This window comes from Lissotriton helveticus, chromosome 2_1, assembly GCF_964261635.1.
Source record: "Lissotriton helveticus chromosome 2_1, aLisHel1.1, whole genome shotgun sequence".
NCBI lineage: Eukaryota > Metazoa > Chordata > Amphibia > Caudata > Salamandridae > Lissotriton > Lissotriton helveticus.
The window spans coordinates 306955768-306974843 of NC_136059.1; the positions used below are offsets into that span (position 1 = coordinate 306955768).

Here is a 19076-nt window from a genome sequence, read left to right on the forward strand (position 1 = left end):
GGGGTCGCCTATGCAAGCCTAAGAGACCTTCTGTAGTTATAAAATAATCTACTAGCAAGGGAGGGTGAAATATAGGTATATATTTCACCTGTTTCCATTTAGCATTATTGCATGCTTTCTCCCTTTGTATTTTATGGAATAGTAACTATGCTGACAATCTTATTTCTTATCATATGTCTGCTTGTATTAGCTAAGATGCTGCACCTGAGATCACAGCGGTACAAAAGGGGGTGGTGATGGACGGAGCATCTGTACCAATCAAACACTCACACTCAGTCAAAAGATCTAGGTTTTATCGAGCACCGTTCTTTAGCCCACTCTGCCACCCCAGTTCAGACATGGCCATATGCAAATCAGTCTGACCCTGTACTTCATGGGAACAGTCCAGCCCGAACTGCCAAGCCATGCCTTCCCTGGACCGGAAACAAGCTTCCTAGGACCGGTTTCTGGCATTTCAGCCGTCTTCAGCCAGGCTTGCTTGAATCCAGTGGCAAAATGAGCAAGGGACTCACATCTGAGCATACCCTGCCAACTTATGGCGAACAAAGCTGTACAAAAGAGGGTGGTGATGGACGGAGCATCTGAACCAATCAAACACTCACACCCAGTCAAAAGATCCAGGTTTAATCTATCACCGTTCTTTAGCCCACTCTGCCACCCCAATTCAGACATGGCCATATGCAAATCAGTCTGACCCTGTGCCTCATGGGAACAGTCCAGCCCGAACTGCCAAGCCATGCCTTCCCTGGGCCGGAAACAAACTTCCTAGGACTGGTTTCTGGCATTTCAGCCGTCTTCAGCCAGGCGTGCTTGAATCCAGTGGCAAAGTGAGCAAGGGACTCACGTCTGAGCATACCCTGCCAACTTATGGTGAACAAAGCGGTACAAAAGGGGGTGGTGATGGACGGAGCATCTGAACCAATCAAACACTCGCACCCAGTCAAAAGATCTAGGTTTAATCTATCACCGTTCTTTAGCCCACTCTGCCACCCCAGTTCAGACATGGCCAAATGCAAATCAGTCTGACCCTATGCCTCATGGGAACAGTCCAGCCCGAATATTCGGGCTGGACTGTTCCCATGGGGCACAGTGTCAAGACTGATTTGCATATGGCTGGGTTCCAACTGGAAAGGCATGGTGAGCAAAAAAACGATGGATTTAGGCCCAGATCTCTGTACTGGGGTGAATGAATTACATTGTTCTGCATTCTGTCCATCACCTGTTGTTTTTGCATTTGTCACCCCTAGTGGGACCGGTATGCTCAGACGTGAGTCCGGTGCTCTCCATGCCACTGGAATCAAGCTATCCAAGCTGATGAGGGCTGAAAGCCCGAAACCGGTCCTTGGATGCTTGTTTCCAGTCCAGGGAGGACCTGGCTTGGCAATTCGGGCTGGACTGTTCCCATGGGGCGCAGGGTCAAGACTGATTTGCATATGGGTGGGTTTAAACTGGAAAGGCATGGTGAGTAAAAAAATCAAGGGATTTAGACCCAGATCTCTGTACTGGGGTGAATGTATGACATTGTTCTGCATTCTGTCCATCACCTGTTGTTTTTGCACCTGAGATCATGGCGTTGAAATAAATATTTTAAACTTGCTTGTGTCTCCCTTTACTCCCTGTTGTGGTCTGGTATGAGAGTATAACAAAAGAGTGCTCATGTTTCCCACCTTACCTGAGGTATCCTAAGTCACATGTTCTGGGTTGTCTAATCATTGGTGACTTTGCTATAGGACGAAGAGCTAATGTGACACTGATGCTAGTCTGGTAGGGGATTTTGGGTACTAAGGTGAGTTTTGGTACACCCTAATTCACTGAGGTCCTGAGTCTATGTGCACAGTTCTGTGACTGAGCAGAATCCCTGCAACACTAGTGCTGCATCCCCTAACATGATAACCACCTCTGTGCTCCTCATGCACAACATGGAAACACGTCGCTCACAGAATTGAAAACAAAGACAGTACTCTTTAAGATCATTAGTGGGCTATGTTTTGTAGCTACAAATGAGTGATGAAGATTCAGTTGTGTTTTTTACCATTTTCACATGCTTTTTTCGTTAGACTACAATAGCTTATAGTGTGTTTTGAGCAAAGTACTACATTATTGTTTTTTGTTTCTAAACTTGTCCAAGAAATGTTTTTAGAAAGTGTTAAATGTTACATTTGAAAACAAGAACATTATCAGCAAGCTGAATAGGCTTAAAAGATTTAGCGGCCCTACTGCTCACACTAGGACCAGCCCACAAGTGTATGTTTCTCCATGGTATCACCTTTATCTCTTAGTCATATGAGCATCACCTCTTCAAAACAGGTTGTCGCAGTCACACAGGAACAATCTGTCAGCCCATGATTGACTAAGTGAATGTCAACCCGCCCATCATCTTGTGATTCATCTTCCCTGCTGCCCATGGTCTCCTATTCATTGAGGGTTACCTCTTCACTCCATCTCGCACCATTTTTCTATTTAGATCAATGTAAGCAAAACCAAGACTACATGATTGTGCTAGTGAGAGCCAGAACAACAAACACTGTATCTGTGATGATGATTGGAGTGGTGCCCTGTCTTTTCCTACACTCACATTTCATCAACACTTTAATTTTTAAGCAGTAGATGATCATTTCATCAGTTTTATTTTTTTCCGCATTTTCTTTACTATAATTAAGCCATCACTTCATTACTTCCATCTCCTCACAGGATCTCATCATTGTGTAGATTGGTATATATAGAGGAGGCTTACCTCATCATCGAGGATCCTGTTGACTGGGCGTGCGATGCATTGAGGCTGCGGCACACAGTCAGGGTGATGCGTCGGTTCCGAGGAGCTGTGATGCGGAGTCCGTCATCGCAGTAGAGGCAGCTAATGGCAAGGGATGCAAGGGCCTGCTCTGAGGATGCGTTGTGCAGCAGTGGTTAAGATGGGCTCCAATGTGGGTCTTTGCGTTTGGTCCAATCCATGCAGAAGTGGCGATGCTTCGGTTCTGCTTGGGACCGTGCTGCACAGTCGAGGAGATTTTGGTCCTGCAGGGACCACAGATGCTGGGAGAGCACCTTAAGCCCACTTCCATGGGTCCAGGATTGGGGCGGCATATCTTGGCAGGATAAACTCATATGTGGCAGGTTCCAGGTGTAGATGCAAGGTTGTTGGACACCTGTTATGTCTCTGAGGCTTCAGATCAGGAGGCCACAAACTATCCCTTGGAGTAACTCTTGGTTCAAGAGATGCATGACCACTCCTTCTCACCCAGGCAAGAGGGCAGCAGGTCAGCACAGCAGGGCAGCAGTTCCTTTGGAGCGGAAGTCCGGCAGAGTGGCAGTCCTTTCAGCAGCACTGCAGTCCTTCTTCCTGGCAGAGTATCGACAGGCCCAGAAGTGTACTGAAGAGTTGGTGTCTGAGGTCCAGTATTTATACACATTTGTGCCTTTGAAGTGGGGAGAAGCTTCCAGAGCCATGCCATTGAAGTTCACAGGTGAGCTGCTTTTCTGGCCCAGACCCCATACTAACTGCAAGGATTGTGCAGCCATTTGTGTGAAGACATGACACAGCCTATTCAAGTGTAAGTGGGGCTGGGCCCAGCTCCATCCTCCCATCCTGCCAGTAATGGCCCATCCTGTTTCACCTAAGCTCCCCATTGTGTGTGGATGTCTGTGAGGAATACACAAAGCGCCACTGTCACCCTCACGCAATCATGTGAGCCAGAGACAGGCTGTCAGACCAAATGGCTAAGGCAAGGAAATGCCTACTTTCTAAAAGTGAAATTTAAAATCACCATAAGTTAGGATTTTAAATACCAGAAACACCAACCATCAACCGATTACCTATTTCCATTTGAAAATTGCTCTCATGAAATGTCATAAGATAACTCCAATGTATCCTATGGGAGAGGTAGGCCTTGCAGTGTTGAAAAACGAATGTAAGAGTTTTTCGCTACCAGGACATATAAAACTTAAAAGTACATGTTATACTTTTTAAATACAGTGCATCCTACCCTCTGTGATGGCCAGGGCCACCCTATAGGTTACTTATATGTATTAAAAAGAAAGGTTTGGGTCTGGCAAAAGGTTAACTTTTTAACAGTGGTTGAAATGCACTCAAGTTACACAATTTTAACAAAATTGTTATACAGGTTACAGCATTGGAAATAAACTTAGCGTGCAGTGCTGTAACGAACCCTGCCTCAGCTTGTGGAACAAATTCAAAAAAACGAGAACACCGAAGTGTACTAGGCTCAGCTTGTACAGCTTATGCCCTAGAGCTTCAAAGTGAAGAAGATCAGTCAAAACTAAACCAAGTACCCAAAAGAAATACAATACAATGCAATTAAAGTTGGGGGGGTCGCTTACCCGTGGCATTGGTGTTGCCCTGCTCGCTGCTACTTCATCTCTGCAGTCCCGGTTCCGGTGGGGACGCGCTGGTTGCTGCTGCTGGGGGAAGAATACCGTTCCCAGCTCCCCGAGCGCCGCGCACACCGCTGACGCCATCAAGCGGGCCAGGAGGCGCATAAGTATAGGCGGGGGCCGGCATTCAACAGGGGTCGCTTACCTGTGGCAGTGGTGTTGCCCTGCTCGCTGCCACTTCATCTCTGCAGTCCCGGTTCCAGTGGGGACGAGCTGGTTGCTGCTGCTGGGGGAAGACTACCGTTCCCGCTCCCCGAGCGCCGCGCACACCGCTGATGCCATCAAGCGTGCCAGGAGGTGCATAAGTACAGGCGGGGGCCGGCATTCAACAGGGGTCGCGCACCTGTGGCAGTGGTGTTGCCCTGCTCGCTGCTACTTCATCTCTGCAGTCCCGGTTCCGGTGGGGATGCGCTGTTGCTGCTGCTGAGGGAAGACTACCGTTCCCAGCTCCCCGAGCCCCGCGCACACCGCTGATGCCATCAAGCGCGCCAGGAGCGCATAAGTACAGGCAGGGGCTCGCAGGACGCGGGACGCCCGGTAGAAGCCCGGGACAAGGGTGGGACCGGAGGAGGCCGGGCTGGGCCACCCCCCCTAACATTGCCAACTTGACCGGACTTTGAGGTACTGTTGACTCTTTATAAAAGTTGGTCATTTGTATTGACTCTATCATCTCACTAAACCTGGTTTTGATACAATATTCACTGGTTCATATGTGCTCATGGTGTCCCCATTTTAATATTTTGTTGTTTCTCTGGATTATAACTGTTCAGTATAGGGTTCACCTAGTCTTCTTTTCTCATTTGGCGATTGCATTATTAGGATGGGGAAGAGGGCTTGTGCTGAGAGGCAACAAACTTTAGTTCCCCCAAAAATTATTTCTAAACCTACGTCCATAGATAGAATGCTGGCGAAAGCACTGGGAGCGGTGGCCACCGAACTAGAACGTACAGAGAGGCGTTAAGACAAACAAGTATAGAGTCCACTAAAGATCAATCCACAACTGTGGAACCCTTGAGTTTAGAGTCACCCAAGGTCATTACCCCAAGGTGCCCAGGAAGAAAATGTAAAGCTAAATCAAAAAATGTAATGTTGCCCGCAAGAAGGAAAAAGGTGCAGGATTCAAGTACGGAAATGGGCAACCTAGGGGGGATCCATACAGAGGCCAGGGTAGATCCCACCAATGACCAGCCGCGTGGGTCACACTGCTGGTGACGAACCTTCAGAAGCAAATGAGATCGATTGTTAAGGAAGAACTAATTCCTGTGTAAGTTGAATGGATGGCTAGAAAACAAAGAGATGTCTAACGCTCCAACCAGTACAGTCAGTATGTTATGTCCCCAGGCCACTACGAGTAATCTCCAAAAGGGCATTCAGGCCAGTACGAGTAACGTGCAAAACGGTCCCCCTTTAATTTCAAATGGAAGTCGCCACCAGATAAATGAAGACAATCCCCCAGCACCACAGGAAGCAAAATGAAATCTCGGTACCGAGACAACATTTAGTGTCTACAAATTTGGCAAACCAGGCCTCCACTCTACCAGTAAACAGAGGGGATTCTGTGAAAAGCTCAAGGCAAAGGGAGAATATGAATTCCCTAAATCAGGATTGTAGCGATTTGGAACGTAAAAATCAAAAACACATCAAGAGTTAAAAAATACAACTATCCATTGGTTAGCAAATCATAGCAATTTTGGTCATCAGAATACTCATGAGATTCTAACCACAAGAAGGGTGGGTTGGATAGGCGAACGTCACAAGGACATTCAAGGAGACTGCGTGGTAATTAGTTTTAGAAATCCAAGTATTATTGATTGTTTTAGCTTCTGAGTATGGGAGGAATATGGGTAGTACCGTTTTACTCCCCCTAGGTTATTTTTATCCCCCAATTAGACCTTACCAGTAAGGTTATTCTTATGAGTCAGGAAGGAGATTCGCTCCTAAAAAAGCGGCATTTCCACATCCAGGCCAGCGGTTGCATAACTTTCCTATTTTCAATATTCCCACTGGTAACAGGTTCAGTCCCCTTGAGGGAGTAGATTGACTGAAAGAACCAAATTTAAATGTTAAATAGGAAAAACCCCTTGTAACATTAGACCTACAGAGTCAGGCTGCCCTATAGCTCTAAATTATGAGATTGAGGACGGTATAGCCAGAGGGAGCATGAGCGGTTCCCGATGTGATAACAGCCTCGAGTGTGAGTCCATTCATTTTGAAATTACTGAACATACATTGGACCTAGGGCTGAAACTTTCGGACGCCATTGGATCGAATAATGTGCCCTCAAAACAGTCAATAGTAGTGCCCTCTAATAAGAAACCATTGAATCCCCAGGTATCGAGGGTTCTTTCCTGGAACATTGCAAGCCTTAATAGTAAATTAGATGACCCCGAATGGGAAATCTTTATCATCCAATTTGAAATCTGCATGTTCCACAAACTTGGGCAAGAAGAGTGGTCCCACTTTCAATATTTCAGCAACATCGAGAGGAATTGGGAGACCATCTGGGGGCCTAACTATTTGGGTGGGATCACACTTGGGGTGCTCTGCGGAGCAAAATGATACTGGGTCAATTGACATATTAAGTGTTCTGCTATGGTTTTCTTCCAAGCCCCCTGTTGTCCTAATAAATGTATATTTAAGATCTACTATTAAGGGCAATGAATCCAATACGGTGGAAGAGTTATCTACCTTTCTAGGTTCTATTGATGATAATCAACTGATCATAATAGGTGGGGATTTTAACTGCCAGTTTGAGCCACTAGAAGGATTATCTCCTGATATCTTAGTTGATGAGGACCACTTCCTGAAAATTCCAGAGTCAAGATGTCCAATAGTCAAAAAATGGTCTCCACTGATGATCCAGATGAGTTGTCTCGCATTGAGACATTCTTTACGAGCTTGCAATGGGAGATCCCTATCTGAATCATTGAATGGCTATACGTTCTACAGTAAAATCGTGGGTTCATATTAGCCTATATTTTTATTAATTCGCATTCTTGGGACAGGATGATAGATTTTAAAATTATCCCACGTTTAGATAGCGATCAATGTGCGCTAGTAGTAGATATTAAAGCTCTGAACACAGGAAGTATGTCCCTTTTAGATAATCCTATTGATTCTAGGGTGGTGGTCTCCAACTGTAGGAAGAGAGTGAGATGGACTAATTTCAGTCAATCTGAGCATAAAAATGGGTAGTTTATATGATGCCTTGTTACCGGTTCTTGTAGAGGCGTCCAATTTATGTTGCCCTAATGCGGACGGTATAGACATACAGCAGGCCGAAATGAAGAACGTCAAACTAGGGAAAGCCACTTTTGATTTCTTCTATCCAAACAAATGTATGAAGCAGGATAAGCCGCCCCCTCACCCTTGGTATAACGTATCTTGTCACAAGACAAAAAAGGCACTAGTAACATCTATTAAAGCCAAAGACCACCCCTTAATAAGGACATCCAGATTAAATTATAAAGCGGTCCTACTAGAAGCCAAGAAGAGGTGTGAAGATGAAAATTGGGCCACCCTGAAAACCGCACTAGGGGAAAGAGATATGAGGACCTTTTGGGGAGTGGTAAATTCAGGAACATCCTCCCCCCGAAGTGCGGCTGAACCAAACTTGGATGAAGAGGTCTGGCGGGAGCACTTTGAGTCGCTATATGCCTAGGAGCGATTGACCGGAGTTGCTCTTACCAATAGTCACGATTTGTTAGTGTCTTGCCCCTCAGCTAACAGGGATTCGCCTCTCCTGATGGTGTTGTTCGTCCAAGCATAAGCTTAATAGAAATAAAGGGCGCATTGGAAAGGATAGCTAGGGGTAAAGCTCCAGGCCTGGATAAGATTCCTGGAGACCTCTTTAGAAGCGAACCAGCCATCTGGGCCCCATATTCCTGAATGCTTTTTAATGCAATTATGCAAGGTATGAAGATTCCCCCGAGCTGGTTTGGTGCGGAAATAATTCCGATTTTTAAAAAAGGCTCCCCACTCCTCCCAACCATTTTCAGACCAATCAGCTTAATAGACATATCGCAGAAAGTATTTGCACGTGTTTTACTCCTTAGGCTACAATCCTGGATGGAAGAGAGGGGGGTACTGTCGGCTCTGCAGGCTGGGTTCAGGGAAAAGCTATCGACCCTGGACCAAGTACTAAGACTGCAACTGCTGTATTGGAAGACCGTAACCCTGCAGGGGGGCAGTCTCTACCTAATTTTTGTAGACCTGAAGTCTGCATTTGATTTAGTTCCCAGGGAGAAACTCTGGATGGTTTCGGTGAGATGGGGGTCCCTGAATATTTACTTCAACTTTTTAAATGTCTACATGAGTGTACCTATGCACAAATTAGGCATGGCAAGGATGGTAAACTCACAGCTCCTATAGCCATTAATCATGGAGTATGCCAGGGTTGCGTGCTTGCGCCAACCCTTTTTTGCCTCTATATTAATGGCTTGATTGATGCCCTGCTTGCAGAAAAAGATTTAGATGCCCCTAAGCTAGCCTCCCCTAGAATCTCGGCAATGATGTTCGCGGATGACACTCTATTGATAGATAAAATCGCCAACAGGCTTACAACAGGTTTTGGATAAATTTGAGATCTTTAGTAGGGAAAGAGGCCTAGCAATAAATCTACAGAAAACCAAATTTATGGCGATTAACTGCCCAAAAAGTACACGTCCCAACCCGTCTTTAAATGGCAACCTTCTTGAGAGAGTGTCATCTTTTGTGTATTTAGGAATTACAATTTCCGAGTCTATGGAATGGGGGGCTCACATTACGAAATCTAGGCTAAAATTAGCACAATCTTCAGGTGGCATCATGAAGGTTCTCAACAGGTCTAGCAAAAGAATAGTTAGCCCGGCGATAGAAATTTATAGGGCTCAGGCTAGAGGCGGGGCTTTATATGGTGCAGAGTTATGGGGACATTTAAAGCTTGACAACCTAATGCAGGTAGAGAACTAATTTTTAAGACAGTTATTTAGATTGCCACGCGTCACTCCGTTGGTCCCTTTACGTCTTGATATGGGAATTATACCAACTGCCGATGTGGCGGGCCTTAAACCGATAATGTATTGGCGCCGCCTGTGGTCTACCCCCGAACGTATATCTTTTAGGCAGGAATTGTCAGAGGTTCTGAGGGCACGGGCCGCAGTAAAGTTCCCATGGTTCGACCACATTAAATCCTTGCTAATCAGCATGGGCTTAGGGGATTGTTGGTCAGAACCTGAGTCAGCCTGTTTATTAATATCCAGGAATAAAATGAAGGCACTTTAAAAAGAGTACAGACTGGCCCAACTTCATACTTCCTCTAGAATTGGGAAACTTACTAGAGTCTTTCTAGAAGTCAAAGATATTCCTCAGTTTGAGTCAGTAATAGATCTTATTAATGCTCCGGCGGCTAGGAAGCTCTACCTACAGTACAGATATGGGGTGCTTCCTCTCCGCTGCTTTACAACTAAGTGGAGTGACCAGCTAATGCTTCAGTGCCCAGTGTGTGCCCACCCTGAGGAATCAGAGCTCCATATTTTGTTTAGCTGTCCAGGTTATCAGAAAGCAAGGAAACGCTGGTTGTTCCAGATTTGCAGGAATATTGGCAAAAGGAGCTGTCTTGAAGTATTTAGGATATTGAAATCTGATTCTAGCATCCCAATAGTTTACTCAGTTGCAGGCTTCTTGTTTTCTATGTGATGCACCAGAAGGTTTTTTTTGAAGTTTTGAAATGCTGTATTGATCCTACCACGGTGAATCAATCTTATTAGCATAGCAAGCTGGTTTAATCATTCTGTAGTATTTTGCGTAGCTTTAAATTGAAGGGCTATTGTTCTTCCTTTTTTTTTCTCTTTTAGCTAATTTATGTATTTATTTATGTACTATGCACTTTCCAAAATTAATTGTGTCCTTCGCCTAGTTTACAACACACTAATAATTTGAATGTTTCCGATTGAAATACATGTGTATAATTATTATTTTTTTTAATCATAATTGAATTTCTGATGTTATTATAGATGTGATTTATTACTATGTTTTGCACTTTTTAGGTCATTTTGACCGAAATAAAGTTTTTGGTCGAACGTCAACGTCATTCAAGTTAAAGCAAAAATTATAGTTGTTCAGAAAAAATTAATTACTTGTTGGTCATTTGTATTTTACAAATGTTAACAAATGTTACATCACACTCGAAAGCAACGTAAAGCTGCTATTCATAGCTTAATGAGGTATTCTTAATTGAGAAACATGACCCAATGAATTTTGGTTGAAAACGGCCGCCCTTCATCCAGGGTAACTGTAAATTTTAAAAAATGAAGAGAATCAAATGATTTTGTACGAAGAGTCCCCTAAATTTGATACGTAAACTGCGCTAAAGAATGTGGACCAATGATTGGCACTGACAACCATGATCGTCAGAGAAATCTGAATCCGGTGCACTGACAGTATTTTCAGGGTTGCCAGTGTAGTTCTCAGACAGTCTGTTTGTTTTCATGCATTTGAGCGTTTCAACGACGCTGGTTTACAGCATCTGAAATTTCCAGTGTTTCCCTTGGAACGCACCTACACTTCATGGCGTTGCATCAGGGATTTGGCTTTCTTACGTTTCAGAGGTAAATCATGAACTGCTATTTCGCCTGTTGCATGTTTTTTCACTATGACTGGTTTTCTAACTATATGTTATGGTCTGCAGAGTCTGTGAATCGAGTTCCTACTTTGCGTCTTGCTTATCGCGAATCATTGCACTGATTTTCAAAGGTATCCTCGCATTTCTCCACCGATCATGGTGTCTGTCACTCATCGTTCCACATTCTATAGCACTATTTACTTTTAATTTTTAGGGGACTAATTTCTCTCACTGCACATCCTTAGAAGTCATCTGTCATAAGCCACTATCCCTACGGTATCCAATTGTTACAGTATGCCACTTATGGTCTACTGCAGGTATGCATTGCATGCAGCAAGTATTCTTTCTTAACCATCACTCTCCACCTTTCATCGATTGTTTTTATGTATGGTTCACTTCAGCACATTTATCTGTCTTGATCGGCTTTGGTTTAATCTTGAGTTTTCTTTTCCTTACCATGAGTGCTTACTGATATATGCAGCTTATATATTTTGCCTGTGGCTGACTGAAGTGATTGATGTGACTTGTATGTATTTTCTTTATCACCATGGCATCCGGGGTGGTGCTCTTTGCAGATCCACAATTACGTTCTTTGCGGGGTTGGGGTATGCAGATAATGTCCTGTACGGGTTGATTTGCTTCCACGTTTGGGATCGTTGCATTTCCATTGCGGTTTCAATCATTTTTATGTTACTGAACCTGAGATGCTCTTTATGCACAATCATTAGATTCTCTTCATTTTTTTAATTTACTGTTACCCCTGATGAAGAGAATTTTCACCCAAAGTGCATTGGGTCATGTTTCTCGATTAAGAATACCTCTTCAAGCTAAGAATGTCAGCTTTACTTCGCTTACAAGTGTGATGTAACATTTGTGCGATATGACTGACCTGCAAGCAATTAAATTGTTTTGAACAACTATAATCTTTGCTTTAACGGTTATTGTATTGTAGATTTTTTTGGTTACTTGGTTTAGTTTTGATTGGTCTTGTTCACTTCTAAGCCCTAGGGCATGAGCTGTGAGTGCTAAGCCTAGTACACTTTGGTGACCTAGTTTTTTGAAAAAAGTTTACTTTGCTAAGTCGACAAGGCAGTTGAAATCTGCACACACACAGGTTGCAGTGGCAGGCCTGATACATGTTTAATGGACTACTCAAGGGGCAGGCCCACCAGTAGGATTTAATTTACAGGCCCAGGACTCAGGCATTGACACCTTAGTAGAAACTTACAGGTAAATGATATATGGCAATTGAATACAAGCCAATCTGACGTGTTTTAGGGAGAGAGCTCTAGCACTTTATCACTGGTTAGCAGTGGTAAAGTGTGCAGAGTCCTAAGACCAGCAAAACCGAAGTCAGAAAAAAAAGAGGTCTGAAGACAAAAGGTTAGGGGGGGGACGACACCAAGGATGCCAGGTCTAGCAATTACCACCTCGGGGTGCGTGCCACAGTCCTCTAAGGGCGTTAGCCAGGGCTTGTGTTTTAATTTCTGCAAACCTTTGGTGGCGCATACATGTTCTTGTATAACCTCTAAAGGAGTACAGGCTTTACTTGTTTGGACTGAAGATGGAACCATAAGACTATGAGACCAGAGATATCATATTTTCAGCAAATATTTTACCTGGCTTCTCTCATGTCCTTCGGATTTTAGTAAGAGATAAGCACACAAATAATATGGATTGTTTTAGGAGATGGGTAGAGTTTATATGCATTACTGCTTGATACACACAAACATTTTTACTTGTTTTATAAAATTTCACTGATGGAGAACCACCCAAAACACTGTTGCTATGTATGGTTTTCAGTGCGTCGTTTGCGTGGGTAACTGGATTCTGTATGTGGTTATTCACTGCTATGACGTGGCAACAGCAAAACATAGAAGTTGGTTTCCACTGTTGCTGCATTATTAGGGGAAGTGCTCACTTTCCCTGTGATTCCTTTGCCTCTTGCTCGTCACTACAGACCTGAGGAGGTAGAGCGAGAGCAGCACGCTGCCTTAATCAACCACTGTATCCCTTACCAGCCAGGGGTATCTTGTGAACAATACTTCCCTGACAATGACTCTAGCAGACCCGTTTCAGTGTAGCACCAGCTCTCTGCTCTGTGTGAGAGCATAGAGCATAGCTGTCGACAGGCCAATGATAGATCTGGAGACAGGTTAGGACAAACAAGTTTGTTAATCTACATGCACAGATGTAACCCCCTTCATGGCATATCCCCTGGTCAGGAGTCTAGTCCTCAGTGTTAATCTTCACAGTTTGGATTGTCACTGTAGCTTTGCTAATGAGTCACAGTTCATTACTCTCATCCTCTGAACCTGAGGTTAACTTGTATCATGTGCTTGAATGGCATCCAACTCCGCTTTAACCCACAGGAACTGGGCTTCTGCTCTTGGCCTCCCACTCCTGGTACTTCTCTACTTGCTGGTGAGCTGTAGCGCCTTACTCATAGAAAAAAGAAGAACCTATGGTAGCCGAGTAGCCCGGTTTCATCGCTGCTGATAGAAAATTGGCTTTTATGGCCACAGGCCCTGCCACTTCCTTTCTTACTTCCACCCCTTCTAGTCTCATTTCAGGTGGGACTTTCCAGCAAATTGTTTTTCCTCCTTCCCCTTCCAATATTCGTCCTCCTTGTATGTGGGCCCCTACAGAACAACAGCCCCCCCCCCTCACCGGCTGTCTATGGTTTTCTGTGGATTCCGATGTTTCCCTGCTGTCAAGATTATGACCTCTCACTTAATGGTGCATGTTTTCAATACCTATGTAAGTGGGTTTGATCTCCTCATTCTGGAACAAGTTTTTAAAAAAAAAATAGAATAACATAGCTGTTTTGTTGCAACTTGGTGTTCCGTCTTGTTGATGGTGATCTCGAATCCTCCCACTAATAGCCCCCTCCCAACCACACAGGTTCTTGTCTCGGACACTTCTTCCTCCAGAGCTTGGGCCTGGGGATATCATGCATCCACCTTCGCACAGTGAGGAAATGCACAAAGCAGCAAGGTGGACAGCCATTGTTTTTCAGTTTGGGTCACAGAGAGGTTATATACAGAGGATGGGGCATGAGTGACAAGAAATCAGAGACTTAATTTTACCAACAGGAAGGAAGGCTAGAGGTGGGCTTATGCTAGGGGTAGTGGGAGAGGATGGCAGGATGCCAGGTATTCATTTCTTAATTATGGGTGATGAAAGCAAGGAATAGCCAGAGGGTGATAGTGCTGTGTGGCAGGACAGCTGGGGCTCAGTTGCATGTAGGGCACACTTTCATAGTTTGCGCCACAGTGCACCTTCAAACAGGTGCACAAACAGGAACAGTGCTCCCTATTTTGTTAAATATGTTGCCAGGACAGCCGCAAACTCGTGCTGCCCTGGGGTGCTCATTCAAGTGAAATGCAGAGCAGCTGCTTCAAAGCTGCTTCTTGTGTCAATGTGCAGGTGACAACCTGCCTGCATTTTAAGAGAGGAGAGAGATTGCCTTGCACGCTGGTGCAGGTTGGTGCAGTGAGTGACTGCACCCACCTGCAAGGGGATGTCTGTGGGAGTCCATAGGACTCCCTTCAGAGGCTGCCATCTGTGGGCACACTGACAGTGCACCACCTTTTTGTGGCACACTGTCAGTGTTCCTTGACAGCTTTTTTGCCTTTGTACCCGCATCCATAAGATGGTGCGGGCGCAGGTCCAACACAATGACCCTATACAAATAGGGGAACACCTTCTTCAGATAGCGCTGGCACTCCCTGTGCACCAGTGCCATCAGTATTACAAAAGGGGCTGCACAAGCGTCTGTGGCCTCTTCCGTAATATCAAAGTGCCCGGGGATGCACCAAGTGGGCGCACATGCCCGTTGCACCCTTGGGGCACTTTCTATAATACGTCCCATGGCGTATCACAGGGTAGAGACCGAGATAGGTGAGACCATGTTCTGAATGGTTCCCCCATTGTTGTACTTCCCCTACATAGCTATTGAAAGTAGAGGTAGATGATTTAGGGAAGAAGGTCATACATAACTTAAAATTATAAATGGGCAAAAAGTGGATGAGGGGATGTTTTTCAACTTAGGCTCTGAGTGACATCATAGACAACTCAAGTTCCATTCTCACCTGTTTGTTGTCATCCATTCCCAATCAGTGAAAAACATCCTTTAGTCATGGTCACTCATCTATAATTCTCGATTATGCTAGTTATGCATGGTTAGGGGGCGGAAGGTCCGTTTAGTGGTCTGTGCTTCTTGAAAGCGTTATAAGTGGTGTTGTCTTTTTCTTTGCACTCTCTTCACAACAATAGAATTCACGTAGGTTGCAAGCAGATAGGTACCAGTTTTTCAGAACAATGATATTTGTTGTACCTTGATAGAATGACATCTTTCCAGATGATGTTTGAGCAGGGAAACAGCATTAATAACGCAGGCTAAACCAAGCGTGCCATTACAATACAAGCGGAACAACGCTTGCCTTAACCCCGCATATACCTTAACCAAGCATATGCGTGGTTAAGGCAGTCGGCGCTCTAGGTGCAGAGCGGATGGGTGGGGAGAGGAACAGGAAAGATTGGGACAGGAAGGACTAGGACGCGGCTTGGCAAGTAGGACTGGGACTGGTTTTTAGGGCATATTTTGGGGTAGTTATTAGTGCTGGCGACTGGTTGTAGGGAAAGGGGCTGGGGTTGGGGTCGTTTTTAGGGCTGGGTTTTAGGGCTCAGGGCGGGGGTAGTGGCAGTTTTCAGGGTTGGGGCACCGATTTAGGGCTGAGGACAGGGGGCTGGAGTCAAGGTAGTTTTTGGGCTGCGAGCCCGGTTATAGGGCTCAGGGTGGGGGGCTGGGGTCGTTTTTTAGGGCTGGGGCGGGGTGGATTTCAGGGCTAGGGCCTGGTTTTAGGGCTCAGGGCAGGGGGGCTGGGGTGTGATCTTTACCATGCATATGCCTTTAAAAATCATGCCTTTACAAAGAAGTTTGTTATAAAGGCATGTGTGGTAAAGACTTGGTTGTGGTTGAGACCGCATTGTTTAGGCATGCGTTGTTCTGTCATTCAACTGTTTGAGCAAGGTGCAGCATGTTTTGTATTTTTAGGGACAGCATGAAAGTACCACAATAATGGGCTCTTAATTCGTCCCTTTTACCACTGAGCTTCTTGGGTAGGCAGAAGTATCCTGAAATGTCGGGGATTTACTTTTGGCATAAAATGTTATTATTCTATACATTTAAGACTATTTTTGTTACTTGGCTCAGCAAGGAGCACACTACAAACATTTAATTGAGTTGTGTTTATAGAGTGTCTGTCTTTTTTCCTGTGGGGTGTTTGAAAAGGGTTAATTGTGAGACGAGGTTCACAGAATTCGCCCCACTGTGATCCTTGTGTCCAGGAACTGAAACTATCAGACTGCCAGACTATCCTACTACACGGATTCTCTTCTCCTAATGTTGGGGTATGTGTACTCCACGATTGCTCATATGATCACAGACTTGGACCAGCCTGTAAAATGCAGATTCTCATGTACCTGTGATCGTTGTCTGTTGCTTGTACAGGTGCCAAGGAGCTGAAGCATTTGAAATCCAGCAATCGGGATTAGCCAATGGAATTTTTATGAAGTTTTTGAAGGAGCGTTTGTTAGAGGACAAAAAGATCACTGTGCTGCTTGATGGAGTTGCAGAAGGTAACCTGTAAGCTGTGTACCTTTATTATGAATTGTATCAGTTTCTGAGTAATTGATGTTGCCAGTCAGTAGTGCATCTAGTGCTTAAAGCTGGGCCTGGCACAGATAGTTTGTGCTTCTATCTTGTATGTCTGGCAGCCTGACCTCAAAGCAAGGGACACGTCTAACAATGGGAGATGCTGAGTCAAGATTGTATATCTCACTTGGGCATAAAACCAAGGAAACAAACATTGACAAAACCTGTAAATCTGGCTTTAGTTTAATGTATATACATGGAGGCACATAACGCGCAGACCGAGCATGCAAACAAACCAATATGATCAAAGACTCCCATGAGCACAAAGATCAGCAGTTCTACAGGCATCAGTGCACACAGACCAATAATCCTACGTGGCCTGTCCAACAGGGGCATAGACTGATGTGCATCAGTGGAACACAGATTGAGTCACAGGAGAGGCATATGGTGAAGTGCATTTGGGAGGCACTGGGTGATGGGCCTATCTGGAACACTGAGTAACGACCAAGAGAGCAGTGTGTAATGCACCTCCTGAGAATACTGGTCGATGTACCTCACAGGATCACTGGTTGCTGTACCTCACAGGATCACTGGTTGCTGTACCTCACAGGATCACTGGTTGCTGTACCTCACAGGATCACTGGTTGCTGTTCTGGAGGTTAGCACTGGATCATGTGCATGAGGCGTGCATTGATTATCGGAGCATTGCATAATGTATAATTCAGGTGCACATGGTGGTTTAGAATGCGGTACATAATTATGAACAACTGAGAGAGCACTACTGTAGTCCCTGTGTCTGAGACCCATTCAGTCAGTCATAGGTTTCTGGCCAGCATCATTTAAAATTATGAGGTTTTAAAAAAAATATCTAAACTTCTAACGGTAAATGCAAAGCAAGTCCCACACTGCAAAGTTCTAATCACTAAAAAAGAGGAAATGGCTGGAGTTGTCACACATGACACGACATATTTGGTAACTATGTACATTCAAAATAAAAAAATAAACGCATGGGGTGATGAGATAGGAAAACCGCAAAAGTTGGTGGTAGTGGAAATTCTGTTTCCAGGGGAAAACATATTTTCTTGGTACGTAATAAAAAGAAACAAGTTGAATTTAAATGTCCCCTGTACGTTGTAAATGTACATCCGTTTAATCAATGCATGAAAACAAAATTGTACGTGAAAGCGTGCCATTCACAAAATAATTTCAGGGCTACTCCAGGGAAAGCGTTGCAGCTTCCCTGGAGTATTCCTGCTATCCTGAATTTGAGATTGTACCCATAATGCACAGGCCTAAGAGCACAGGAGTAAATCTCTAATGTTGTTTAAGAATTGGACCTTTCACATTTCCATTCTGCTCCTGTGCAGTATTCGCACTACATCCCAAGCTTATTTCCAGGTATGTTTAGAATGGAGCTTAATGGAAAAATGTTTAGTAACTTCATTACTGGATGCTGTTTTCACTGCACAGTATTACCAGTATAGCTCTAAATGTCTGCCGAGGACTTGAAAAAATAAAAGAAACTGCTATAAAGCATTGTTAAGACCCAGAAGAGCATTTTAAAACGTGCTCGCCAGTCCTTCATAATCCTTAATACCTAGATCGGAAAATAAACGCCCGTGGTGCAGGGAAGCACTTACTCTCTTGTAGGCCCCTGCTTTGCCTAAGGCTATTGTTTGAATGTGACACAGCCATCTCTGTGTGCTCAGCCACTTGCCAAGCGTGAACATGTTTGTCACATAACAAACTGTGAATAATAGTGAGACATCTGTACATTTTGATGATCTGTCGGTCTCCTTTAACTGTGTAATAAATTGGCCTGTGCAAAATATTTCATATGCCGACGTAAATGTACATAATTCTCGAATTCTGCATTACGTGAAATGTGAGAAATTTACACAATTTTGCATAATGTAACATTTGTAATGATTTTTGCCCCCGGGTGACTGGTTCTCGAGGAATATTTCTCCTCGAATAAAAAATTTTTCCTCCTAGAAACATCCTCCTGCTGTTCTTTTGGTTGACTTTTTTGTGCAAGGTATACCATTGCGGAGAAGAGTCCGAGAGAAAATGTCGAAATGTATTTGGCATCATACACATGATTGTGTAAAACAATGGTTTCGCATACCTCTATTAAATGTGCAACCATGGTCACCTTCTCGATGGAGGTTGTTTCTGCTCTGTAGAGCAGCACAGAACTGACTAATGCCCTGGAATATGTTAAAGGCCTCAGTACAATCTGTGTGGTCTATTTGTAAGGATTTTTCAAATTTGGAGTAATGAATTAATGAGATGGCTTAATTCTGCCTGCCTGTCCAATTTCCCAAAGTATCTGTGCTCTCTGACTTGGCTTAGATAACCTATAGCGCTTTATCGAACTTCTAAATGAATAAATATTTGTTTATTAAATAAGTATTGTTCTAT

At 44.3% G+C, this 19076-nt stretch overlaps 1 protein-coding gene across 2 annotated transcripts in view; it reads left to right on the forward strand.

Annotated features, from left to right (window-relative positions):
• MALT1 (MALT1 paracaspase) overlaps positions 1-19076 on the forward strand; it is a 716169-nt gene that overhangs the window by 644267 nt on the left and 52826 nt on the right. For both annotated transcript variants that reach the window (XM_078674893.1, XM_078674892.1), the window contains one exon: positions 16509-16636. In XM_078674893.1, coding sequence (XP_078531019.1) covers positions 16509-16636 — 128 coding nt within the window. The remainder of the gene's footprint in view (positions 1-16508; positions 16637-19076) is intronic.